At 41.5% G+C, this 13,070-nt stretch overlaps 1 protein-coding gene across 9 annotated transcripts in view; it reads left to right on the forward strand.

Moving 5' to 3' along the window:
- Positions 1-9,994, forward strand: part of shroom3 (shroom family member 3) — a 453,508-nt gene extending 443,514 nt beyond the window's left edge. For all 9 annotated transcript variants that reach the window (XM_072550746.1, XM_072550719.1, XM_072550824.1 and 6 more), the window contains 3 exons: positions 3,718-3,874; positions 6,061-6,333; positions 7,928-9,994. In XM_072550746.1, coding sequence (XP_072406847.1) covers positions 3,718-3,874; positions 6,061-6,333; positions 7,928-8,266 — 769 coding nt within the window. In that variant the 3' untranslated portion in view covers positions 8,267-9,994. The remainder of the gene's footprint in view (positions 1-3,717; positions 3,875-6,060; positions 6,334-7,927) is intronic.
- The last annotated feature ends 3,076 nt before the right edge of the window (positions 9,995-13,070 follow it).

The following is a 13,070-nucleotide window of genomic DNA, read 5'->3' on the forward strand; positions in this document are numbered from 1 at the left end:
CACAAAAGTGCTAAATAATGAGATGCAAAAGGAGAAGAAGAAGTAAGTACAATAACTATCATTGGGAAAAAAAGAGCTAGGGTAACTAATGGGGCTAAATCCCCTGGACCTAATGGTATGCATTTTAGGGTAGTTGAAGAAGTAGCTACAAAGATAATGGATGCACGGGTAATATTCCTTCAGGAATCCTTAGATTTTGGAGAAGTCCCAGGGCATTGAAAAATGCAAGGGTAACCACGTTTATTTTTTTAAAAAAGCAAAAGAGACAAAGATCAGGGAACTTGAAACCAGTCAGCTTAATGTCTGTTATTGGGAAAATGTTAGAACTACTTATAAAGAGTGCAATAGCAGAGCAGTTGAAAATGCATAAAATGATCAAGCAGAGTCATCATGGCTCCATGATCGGAAATCATACCTGACGAATTTTATTAGGATTCTTTAAGAACGTAGCGAACAAGGTCAATAAAGGGAAAGCCATGGATGCAATATATTTGCATTTTCAGAAGGCATTTGATAAGATACTAGACATTAGCTTACTTAATAAGATAAGAGGCCATGGTGTAGGAGATTGTATGTTAACATGGTTGTAGGATTGGCTTCCTACTAGAATAGTTGAGGTAAGAGGAGCATTTTCAGAGTGGCATCCTGTTACTCATGGAGTGCCACCACAATCAACTTTTCTTCATAAACACAATTATTTACAACATATGTTAATGACTTAGATAAGGAAGGTGAATGTACTACAGCTAAGTTTGTGGATGACGCAAAAATAATTGGGAAGGCAAGTAGTGAGGATATCTTAAAATTGTCTGCAGAGGGACATAGGCAGGTTAAGTGAGTCAGCAAAAGCTTGGCAGATTGAACATAATGTGGGAAAATGTGAGGTTATGCCTTTGGCAAGAGGAATGGGGGGGCTGAATACTATTTAATGGAGAAAAACAGCAAAAAGACATAGCAAAGAGGGATTTGAGAGTCCTTGTGCATAAATCATAAAATGTTCACATACATGTTCAGCAGGGAAAGGGAAGACAAATGAAATAGTGACCATTGTTTCAAAAGGAATAAGGTATCAAAGTGGGGAGGTCTTGCTAGAATTATACAAAGCATTAGTCAGACCACAGCTGAGAATTCCATGAACAGTTTTTGTAAAAATTACTTAGACCCTTTATCTAAAGAAACATATTCTAGCATTGGAAAAAATCCAGAGATGGTTTAGTAGGCTTAGCCCAGGTATGGAGGGACTGTAATGTAGGTTTGGCCTATATTCTTTGGGATTTGGAAGAATGCGAGGCAACCTTATTGAAACATACAAGATTCTTAGGGAACTTGACAAGGTAAATGCGGAGAGATTGTTTCTACTTGTGGTAGAGAGCATATTCTTAGAATGAGGAGTCATCCATTTAAGACAGAGATAAGCAGTATTTCCTTCTGAGGGTGGTTCATCCGTGGAATCCTTTATCACAGAGGGCTATCAAACCTGGTCTGTAAGTATATTCAGGGTTGAGATAGATTTTTAATCAGTAAGGAATCAAGGATTATGGGGATAAGACATGAAAATGGAGTTGAAGATTGTCAGATGAGCATTGATTGCCCTGAATGGCCGAGCAGACTCAATGGGCTGAATGGCCAGTTTCTGCTCTTGTGTCTTTTGGTCTGTCTTACAGATGCAGAATAATCCTATATAGTGGTACATTGCAGCTAAACTTACCCTAGTGTCCACAAATTTGTTAAACAATCTGAAAATTACAAAATGCCATGATTCTCATTTGCACTTGACCTCGAACAGAAGCAGAAGAGAATTAATTGAATCTCTTGATTATTCATTCAGACAGCTTTGGGCTCTGAGAAACATGAGAGCCATTTCAGCAATGGGGGCAGTGTGGGGAAGAGTCGTGCCCAGAGTTGGGTCCAGCTTCAGTTTAACATCGCCTAATCAGGTGTCTATAGCATTACAAAGTGGGAGGGTACTGATGAGGAAGAGCTGACGGTTAAAAAGAGGAGATCACTGGTTCTTCAAAGCTCCAGTCTAAAAATAAACTTCAGTTGGCTCACTGTCCTAAGAACAGTTTATATACAACCCCAGTCTGACCTTCTCCAGATACATAAATATAAAATGTCTGATATTCAATATAAAGACATAAAGTAATTGGCCAGCATGCTGCTTAGTGATGAAGAGCACAAGAACTCTGAGCAGATGTAGATCTTCAGCCCTTTGAGCTTACTCTGCCATTTAATATGATCACGTCTGATCTTATCTTGGCCTCAACTCAACTTCCCACCTGCTCAACTAACCACCTGACGCCAGGAGGAAGAACGCCTCATCTTCCACCTTTGGACCCTCCAACCAGACAGGATTAATGTGGATTTCACCAGTTTCCTCATTTCCCCTCCCCCCACCTTATCCCATATCCAACCTTCCAACTCTCACCACCCTCATGACTACCTGTCAATCTTCCTTCCCACCTATCTGCTCTACCCTCCTCTCTGGCCCATTACCATTACCCCCACCTACATCCACCTCACCTCCCCCCCCCCCCCCCCCCCCCCAGCTCCAATCCCCTCCCATTTATGTTTTCACCCCCTTGGCTCACAAGCCTCATTTCTGATGAAGGGCTTTTGCCCAAAACATCGATTCTCCTGCTCCTCAGATGCTGCCTGACCTGCTGCACTTCTCCAGCACCACACTCTCGACCCTGTCCCACCCATGTTTCCAACCCTTCAACCCATTACTCATTAAAAATCTGTATCCTCCTTTGAATTTCATCAATGTCCCAGCATCCACAGCACTCTCAGATAGTGAATTCTACAGATTTATTTGAGAGAAGTAATGTCTCCTTACTCTGTTTTAAATCTGCTACCCTTACCCTAAAGTTGTGACTTCTCATTCCAGACTGCCCCAGATGAGGAAACATCCTTTCTACATCCAGTTTCTCAATCAGCTTTAGCATCTTGTGCCTCAATTCAATCTCCTCTCAGTCCTCTCAACCCCAGAGAATATAGGCAGTATTGCTCAATTGGTCTTAAGACAAATCCCTAGTCTCTGAAATCAATCCATGACCTTCCTCTCACGTGACTCCAATAGAACTACATCCCTTGTCAAATAAGGGGACAAAAATTGTCCCCCAGTACTCCCAGTGCAGCTTCGTTAATGCCTTGTACAGTTGCAGCAAAACTTCCCTACTTTTATACACTACAAAAGCATACGCTGATGCTTGGACTGTTTTTGTTGATCTTCACTAAGGTTGTAGCTGCTTTAATTGAGCTTGAATTACACGGAAGGAAAGGATGTCTTTTGTTCACCTGGAAGAGATACTTTTGTTGTAAGTCTCATTGAGGTCTATATGTGAAACCCTGGAGGTCAAATATCCATCCCATGGTTATGTTCTGGGTTCAAAACCAGCAAGAACATATACATCATATAATCATAAAATGAAACAGCAGGAAGCCATTTGGCTCATCAAGATCATGTTGACCTGTTGTACTCTCAATCTTGGTACAACTTAGGACCTTTCCAGGGAGTGAGGGTTAAGCAGGAAAACAACTTAACAAAAGAGGTTTTCAGTGATGGAGATGTCCATGTATTTGGTGTCATTTTGTTAAACAGAAAGTTTCTAATCTGTCCTATCCAAAGCAGTTCTCCTTTTTTTTTTGTTCTTTGGAAAGATTGTGTTCATTAGCAGCAACTCATGTCTTTTAAACTTCCTCCTATGTATCTAGAAAAGAAGAGAGAGAGACAGGAGCGACTTCAGCACGTTGTCCCACTTACTACAACACATCAGCTGTCAAAGCTGAACTGATGAATAAAGTAAAGGACATGCAGAGAAGTTCTGCTGAAGATGAGGATGTTGAAGAGCCAGACATCAATGAGAAAAAGGTACATGTCATTGCAAATCGTCTTCAGTGAAAGCAAACCCGGCAGCTTAACATCTCCCAATGCCACAGCAGCTAAAAGTTCTAATCCAGTCTAAAGCAAACCAGTCGGGACCAGGAGGCCATCAGGTTTGAGGGCTGATTTGCCCTAAGTGAGCTCACCATTCACATCATGGCAGATGATAACTAGCCTTAGAGCCTTTGTGATCCCTGTAGGATCACTGCGACGTTTCAGTTCACATGAAATGTCTCTGTCTTCAAGGGTGACTGTTATATTTGACTATTCCTGGTTTCTGATTTGCAGAAGAACAAATTAGTCAGTGAGTTGCATTACAGCTAAATATTACATTTCCCCTTCTGAAATGCCTTGTAGATGTTTTTAGATACCTTGTATAGTGCAGAAGAATTACTTGGTGGGGGTGGAGAGGAGGAGGTGTGTGTGGTGTTGGGAAGGGGGTAAGAGAAGGGGGGAGGTGTGTGTGGTGGTGGGGAGGTGGTTGTGGTGGTGAGCACTGTGCACAAACATTACTTGGTTGAATCAAGACTACTTGCACAAATTTGCAAGATATTAATGGTCTGTGGTGCATGTGACTTTGCGCCACACAAATGCCAGGCAATGGCCATCTCCAATAAGAGACAATCTGACCACCACCCCTTGACACTCAATGCCATTATCATCACTGAATCCCCCACTATCAACATCCCGGGGGATGATCAGAAACTCAACTGGACTCACCAGTAAATACAGTTGCTCCAAGAGCAGGTCAGAGCCGAGAAATACTGTGGCAAGTAACTCTCACGTCCTGACTCCCCAGAGCCTGTCCACCATGTCCAACACACATCATAAGTGTGATGGAACACTCCCCACTTGCCTGGATGACTGCAGCTCCAACAACGCTCAAGAAGTTCAACACCATCCAGGACAAAGTAAAACACATGATTGGTATTATATCCTCAAGCATCTGCTCCCTCCATCACCAACGCTCAGTAGCAACAGTGTGTACTCTACAAGATACACTGCAGACGTTCACCAAAAGTCCTCAGACAGCACCTTCCAAACCCATGACTACCTTTGTCTAGAAGGGTCAAAATTCTGGAATTGCCATCTTAAGGGTATTGTGGGTTAATCAACAACAAGTGGACTGCAGTGATCAAGAAGGTAGCTCACCACCACCTTCTCAAGAGCAACAAGGGACAAGCAGTAAATGCTGGTCAACCCAGCAATGCCCAGGTCCAACAAGTGAATTTTTAAAAATCCGTTTACAATGGCTGAAGACACTATATCCTGGGCTTTCCACAGATCATTCTGGAATTGTGTCATAACCTATCAACATCCACTGTGACAGATCTTTTTGGGCAGTTTTCAGTGCAGCTGCAGAAAGTAGGGCAGCACAGTGGCTGTGTAGTTAGCACTGCTACTTCACAGCCCTGGAACCCAAGTTCGATCCCACCCTTTGGTGTCTGCCTGTGTGAGGTTTGCATGGATAAACCTCTGGGTACTCCAGTTTTCTCCCACAGTCCAAAGATGTGCAGTGTATTAATCATGGTAAATGTGGAGTTACGGGGATTGGTAGGGCATTGGGTCTGAGTAGGGTGCTCTTCAGAGGGTCAGTGCAGGCCTGGTGGGCTGAATAGCCTCTTTCATAGGAATTCTTTGAAAGTAATCATGTAATCCCCTTCACATTATGAATATGAGTCAAGTAGATATCATTCAAACTGTATCACAGCCAGTGCTGTGGAATCTGATGCGTTTCATCTTGAAGGAGGCGTTTCATTGCAGCAACAAACCAACAACTGTTCAAAAGTGGTGATTGCTTTTTGGTTTCTACCTATCGGATTTTCCTAAACGCTGAGGAAAGTGTATTAAAGCCAGGGATGATAAAGTCAAAAGTGGTCTTTAAGAGGACAGTTTTTGGTCAAAACAAACAATGATTCATAGTTTGCTGCTAGAGGAATTGGCGGAGAGTATCCCTGTGCTTCTGCACGTGGCCCCCACTCATTTGCTTGGCAGCCATTGGCAATAACTCTATGAAGTCCAGAGCTGTTCAGTGTGTCTCTGATGAACAGTAAACCAAATAGTTAATGAGTAAAGGTGCTCAGAATCAGTTACTGCCTTTAACATTCAACAAAGGTTAGTTGTTTCTGACATTTTTATCACTAACGTATTGCTGTTCCTTTCTTTCTTTGTAGTCTGAGCTAATTGAAAGCATAACATGCAAACTTCAGACACTACGGAAAGCCAAGGAGAGTCTAGCAGCTGACATTAAATTGAACAGTGCTCTGGGTGAAGAAGTGGAGACCATGATTAAAGGGCTGTGCAAGTCGAATGAGTATGAGAAGTACAAGATGTTCATCGGAGATTTGGATAAGGTTGTCAATTTGCTGCTTTCCCTGTCCGGCCGTTTAGCTCGAGTGGAAAATGTTCTGAAGACTCTCGATGAAAATGCAAATACTGAGGAACGTGTACGTAATCTGTTGTTTTTAATTTGTTTCTGGATTGATTAAGATAATCACCAAATTCACCCAACAGAGAGGGCATGTTAGTTCCTAAAATTTGTAAGGAATAAAAGGGCAAACATGACAGATATTTCTGTTCAGGGTAGTCAATAGATTGACTCTTAGGACCTTCAATAAAAGGGAAGGGTTTGTTTCATGGGCTGATAGTAAGTGCAGTGTTGTAAGTATTACAACACTGGGTCATGCTAACTACAAAGTGCCAGTATTACAACACTGGGTCATGCTAACTACAAAGTGCCAGTATTACAACACTGGGTCATGCTAACTACAAAGTGCCATGGGTGATTCTCGATGTAAAGTTGGCTGCAGCTTTGAAGATACTGACACATTAGTCCTGGTTTATCTTTTTCTCATAAGTGAGCCTAAATCTTAAATGTTAGCACACCACTGAACCTCTTTTGGGGAGGGCAATGCCTAGCCAAAGTAAATGCAATCCAGTTTTCAGCCTGTTGTGGCATGACTTAATATGGTTTGAGACCCCTGACTAGTTTTATTTTCTCCAGTTTCCTTTGCTGAATCTGTTTGTAGACCCTCCCCTCCACTGTCCCTGATCAGGCACCGGGCTGAGAACGGCTAATTCAGTGTTGCTTCGAAAATCCAATCCAAGTCTCCCTAAGTACTGAGGTTCAGTAATCCCCAAGTTTATTCAAGGATTCATTACGTTTTTCAAATAAACCCACCAGGGTGTATAAATTTCAAAATGACTTCCATTTTTAAATTCAGAACAAACCATACTAGTCATACACAGCATTGGAACCATAATTGTATCCTACAGCTTGCAATGCAAAGGCTTCAGTGCAATTGGTAATAAAGATGACAGAGCGACTGGTGGAGGGGTCAGTGTTCCTGTTTATTGAGTAATTCTGCCTATCAATCTAGCTTAGAAATAGCAACCCTAGATACACATCCACATGTGGCTGAAATGGCAAATTCAACCTGTGAAGTCAGTGAGAAGCAAGGAGCAAAAGTCCACTATTGAATTCATGCTGAAAACCATGATGGAACCAGAAGGGAATGTTTCCACTTTGAATCATTTTTCGGTTCTAAGTAGTGTTAATATCAGTCTGCTGTAGGGAGCACTTTTGAAAGAGAAAATGATTGAAAAATGTAGTGGGGGGGAAGATAACTGAGACAAATGGGGGTTAACAAAACATAATTTTAGATTCCTGAGTTACTTGATCTCATGTGGGACACTGATATATTTAATAGAGCCAAATTCTATCTCCCTAAGTTACAGCGCAGAAAGATAACCAAATGTACTGTTCCCATTGGAAGTAGATGGCTGTTGGCTAGACATAATGTTGGGACTAACTGTGATGTCCTCTTGTAGTTACTGGTACCAGAGCAATGCACACATTAAGGCCAAAGTAGTGAGCTAAGAATGCATGTTGCAGGAAGAAAAGGGGAGGGCAGAAAAGTAAACAAGAAGAGTAAAATGAATGGATTTGATAGGCCTAATTGCTTCCTAATTCCTTCTCAAAACAAAATCATCTTCAAGTAACTTGGAGTTAATACTAAAGGTGTGCATTTGATATTGCAGAATCTGTTGAATGAGAAGCGAAGACTTCTGACCAGTCAGCACGAGGACGCAAAGGAACTGAAGGAGAATCTGGATCGTAGGGCACGCGTGGTCCTAGATATCCTGGAGAACTACTTGACAGAAGAGCAATTCCAAGACTACCAGCACTTTGTGAAGATGAAGGCAGCACTGCTGATGGAGCAGCGAGAGCTGGATGACAAGATCAAGTTGGGTGAGGAGCAGCTCAAATGTTTGTTAGAGAGCCTCCCTGCTGACTTTGTATCACAAAGGACAGCTCACTCGCCCGCCACTCACCCAGAGCCTGACACTTCGCAACCTAAACTTACCTCTTCACTTTAAAAGGAAATTGTAAGGGTTTTTTTTTCAAAAAAATCAGGTTTTAATCGTAAATCACTCAGAGAACAAGATTGAGGAGGGATTCTGCATGAAGAAGATGACATCTTTAAATTGCTATCAACATCTATGTATTAGTGAAACAATGGCTAGCATTGTTTGGGCACAAGATGGTCCTTGTGGGAGCTTCTTACCAGCAAGTCTCCAACAACACAAACTTAAAAATGCTCCTGAGGCATCTTGAGCATCTTTTCAAATATGACGTTAGAGATACTTTTTGAAGACCCCTTCAAAGGAGAATGGCACAACAAGAAATTTCTGTTTGCAACTTATTTTAAAAACAAAAGAAAGCATTTTTTAGCCTCCCCAATAACATCAGAGCATTACTACTATTTATAATTTTGATGTGTAAGTTTCTGTACATATGCTAACCTCTTATGGTTCAACTTTGTTGTGTAGGGAAAATAAACTAATTTTTGTAAGAAAATAACTTTTGAAAGAACGACAGCAAGCTCTAATCACAAAATGTGATTGCAGTCTTCTGTGATTTTGTTTTTTTTTTAATATTATCCATGATGAAGGACATGGGACCACCAGGATTAGAGAAAGCTGCAGTTTGGGAAAAGTTTTAGAATGGTACATGTTGACGATTGACTGATTCTTTCAAAATAACTTCGGGCGATGCTCAATTTTTATGTCATGAAGTACAGTTCAAACTATCAATAATTCACTTTCAAATAATGTTTATAAACTTCAATTTATATATATATATATATATAATATGCATTTTTGTCCAAGTATTTGGCAATTGCATGCGAGACATGACCCCCAGTCGGTGGGTAATCATCCATCTTAAAGCTGGTAAACCTTAATGATCACTAAAGTATATTTAGCATGGGTGACCATTGCAGAAAGCAAGCATCTTCAGTGGACCCAATATTTATATCTCAGTTGGATTTAATTGAAAATACAACTCCAGATGACCGAGGTCTGTGGAAAAATTAGAATGTGTTTGCCACTGAAGTATTCTCCGTGAATGAAGGAAATTCATGCAAGTACACTACATAATCCAAGCTCACCCTTTTTCTGAGTGTACCTGTCCCTGCGTGCATAATGTGATTTTAATTGTAGTATTGGAAATGCAGTTTACAGTGCAAAAGTGCACAGCTCCACCCACAGAGCTCTATTTGTGTGGTTTAGCTAATGCATTGATTCAGTTAGAGGTAAAGGATTTTCTAACACTTGCTTTCATTCCTTTTTAAAACATTCATTTTTCATATTCTGACTTCTCAATGTACTGAGCTGCGTGTAAACCACTGTATATAATACTAACTTTCTGAACAGTAGTCGCTGGCATAGATTAAGAGTATTCATTTCTCAGCCTCTGTCAGATCTGGGTTTTAGTTTTTTAAGCTTTGCTGCACTTGACAACATGTTACTGTATGGATAACTGCTCATTCTTGATTGTAATGTCAACTTTTTTTTGTTAAATCAGAGGGTGAGGACTTTCCAGGGTTCATTCACCACTTGGCTATGGCCGCAATCTTTCATAGCCATTCTGAGTCTTTGTCCAGTCAGTGATGTGAAACACACTGCATGGCTTCTCACAAATCAGCCAGTTATATGGTATGTGAAATAAATTAAAAGGAACTTGCTGCACTTCTCACAGTCAAATGTTTTGATGAGATGTGTTTTCAAACAGAAATCATGACATTAAAGCTTGTAAACCACTTACTGCTGCAGACAATAAAGATGATGTGTGTCAGCAAATGTGTTTTGTTTCTTGTGTGAATAGAGCAGCAACTTCATGTTGGAGCATTCGTAAATTTACCTGACTTTGTAGGCTTTCTTTGTAGGGACAAAAGCAGGGAGACATAATATTCAAACAAATAATATTGACTCCCACATTCAGTTTGCTGAGCAGTTGGAATTAAAACACATAATGACATAATAATTCATGTACATTTGAGTAAGTGAGAAAGGGCTGGCGAGGACGGTGTGGCTTGTTTTAGACCAAAGAACTTGAGATTGATTTCAGACCAGGTAGAAAACCTCTCAGTAAGGAAGCTGGGTAAAATAAATATGGGAAATCTCAAAATAGTTCATAATTGATCCAACTGGGGTACTGCATCCAATCCTGGGCACCATGCTTTAGGAAGGATGTTAAGGTCTATAAAGCGTACAGAAAAGATTTGCCAAAATAGCTGTAGGGATGAGGAACCTCAGTTATGCATGGATACATCTGTAAAGTGGTTGTTGTCATCCTGTTAATCTTCTACTCCTTACCAAGACTTAATCAAGGTAGTCAATATCGGGGTAGATGGGGAAGACCTGTCCTCATTGAGGGAAGCATCAGGTACCTGACAGCATTGATTTAAAATTGTATTGGTTCTTTCATCAGAGACATAAGAAAAAAGATGTTTATGCAGCATTTGGTTAGGATCTGGAATGCATTCTCTGAGAATATAGTGAGGCACGTTTTAAATTTTTTATTATTAACCCCCACACTACTGCCTACTACCATGGAGGTGCTTATTTGATGTCCTCTTTTATTTTTTTTTTCCCCAGCACCCATGGTGTGTGTGTGTGTGTAGGTGTGAGACACAGTGAGAGACACAAGGTGCACAAATCTTTATTCAATTTCCACCACCAGGAAGATAGGAAAACACCCGAGTGACCAGTGACAAGCACTGCCCTTCACATCAAAGGGCAATGCTGTGTGATCAAAACAGTGAAGGGAAGGGTAGGGACTAAATCAAAATAGAGTTGGACGGGGAAATAATACACTCCACTCCCTGCGGCGCCCACCTCTCCCTGAACAACTCCAGGGTGTTGGTGGACACCGCGTGCTCCTTCTCCAAGGACACCCGGGCTGTGAGGCAGGTTTTATTGTGACTTTAGATAATTATTCAATTCACTTTTTAGACAGAAAAATTTCCATGGCTATGAGGGAAAAAGGCAGAAGTGGCACCAGATTATTTTTTTCATTTCGTTGGGTAGTGAGCCATCGAGTCCAGCAGGCCATTCCTAACTACACTGGCCAAGGCGATAGAGAGCTGTCTTAAAATCCACGTGGTGTGCAAACACCCATAGTGCTATCAGAAAAGGAGTTCCAGGGTTTTGACTCCGTGCCAATGAAGGAATGGCAATATAGTTCCAAAACAGGATGCTGAGTGTCTTGGAGGGGAATTTACAGATGGTGATGTAACTGCTGCAGTTGAACTTCTCGGAGGCAGAGTTGGCTGTTTTGGAAGGTGGTGTTTAAGGAACTTCAGTGAATTGTTGCAGTGTATCTTGTAGATGATACATACAAGTCTTCAAAAAGGATGTGGAGACCTTGGAGACAATACATAGAAAATTAATAGAATGGTAGCAGAGATGAGGAGCTTCAGTCACATGGTGAGACTTGGGAAATTGGAGTTGCTCCCGTTAAAGCAGAAAGGTTAAGATGGTACCAAATTGTCAGGGTACAGATTACACTGCATTGTGCGAGAGACAGTGCTAGATTGTGCTAAAGGTTTATTTATCCTTTTATAAAAAGACAATTGTAATCTCTAAAAAGACCACATGGTAAATAAAGTATGCCAGATTTTTCCCTCTGATTGTATGCCCATTGTTTCTGTCATGGCTGTCAATCTTTTAGCATCTCATCCAGACTCCATTGGTCAAGGGATAACATAGCTCAGTCTCCATCCTGTGTCAGCCTGATAATCTCCGACATGGATCTTTCCCTCAGGGTTCACAGGACAGTGATCAGAGTTGGTAAAGCCATTAGCAACCACTTAGCCAAATTTCCCTGTCAAGTAGGGTCAGTTAACACCACAACACCAACACAATGGAATCTTACTGGTCTCTGATTCTGCCCCAATTATCCATCTCATTACCAAGTCTAACTTCTGTTTGTGTACAGATTGCGTTTCTTTTTTCTCATTAGTTTGGAGTATCACATGTCGAATGGTTATCATTTCTTTAGATGTTGCACTTCCTCACTCCCAGGAGACAATATGGGGGGAGATTTCCTCTTTGCATCTTACCTAGTGGGACCAAAACTGAGCAATTCCCTGACCCCTAGCCCATTTTTGTCAGCAAAACAGCAAGCACATCCACCTGTGTAGAGAATTCAGTTGTCATACAAACTGGGAGTCAGCTATTTGACCCTCAAGCCTGTACTGCCATTTAATAAGACAATGGCTGATCAGGTCATATTACTGCCTTCCTATGAAAGTCCTTCACCCTCCTCGTTTGTCAAGAATCTAATGTCATTCAAAGACTCTTGCTTCCATTGCTTGTCAAGAAGAGAAGCCAAGAGCACAATCCATCCCTTTCGTTCATGATAAACAAGAATATGCCTATAATACCTTAGGCTTAATGCCAGTCTCCCTCTATAACTGTGCTGTAGAGCCAGCAATGGGCAGTGGTAGATGCCTCATTTAGGCAGTTAGTTCTCCACTCAATCTGGGACTTCTCTCATTTTGTCAGGGACAGAACCTCCCTCTTCCTCAGAAAAAATAAAGCTCAGGGATGGACCTGGGACATGGACCCATACACCGCAAGTTCCTTTACTTCGTTGATAGAGTGTGGTGCAGGAAAAAGCAGAGCAAGTCAGGCAGCATCTGAGGAGCAAGAGAGTCAACATTTTGGGCATAACCCTTCATCAGCTCCAATTATTCATCTCATTACCAAATGTAGCTTCTCGAAGAGAGGGAACGCCAACTCGTAGAGTGGTTCAGGGAACATTTCTGGTCTGTAGGCACCAATCAACCCCACTGCCCTGTGGCCAACCACTTCAACTCCCTGCCCCCTTCTCCAC

The sequence above is a fragment of the Chiloscyllium punctatum genome, chromosome 1 (assembly GCF_047496795.1).
Source record: "Chiloscyllium punctatum isolate Juve2018m chromosome 1, sChiPun1.3, whole genome shotgun sequence".
Classification (NCBI taxonomy): Eukaryota; Metazoa; Chordata; class Chondrichthyes; order Orectolobiformes; family Hemiscylliidae; genus Chiloscyllium; species Chiloscyllium punctatum.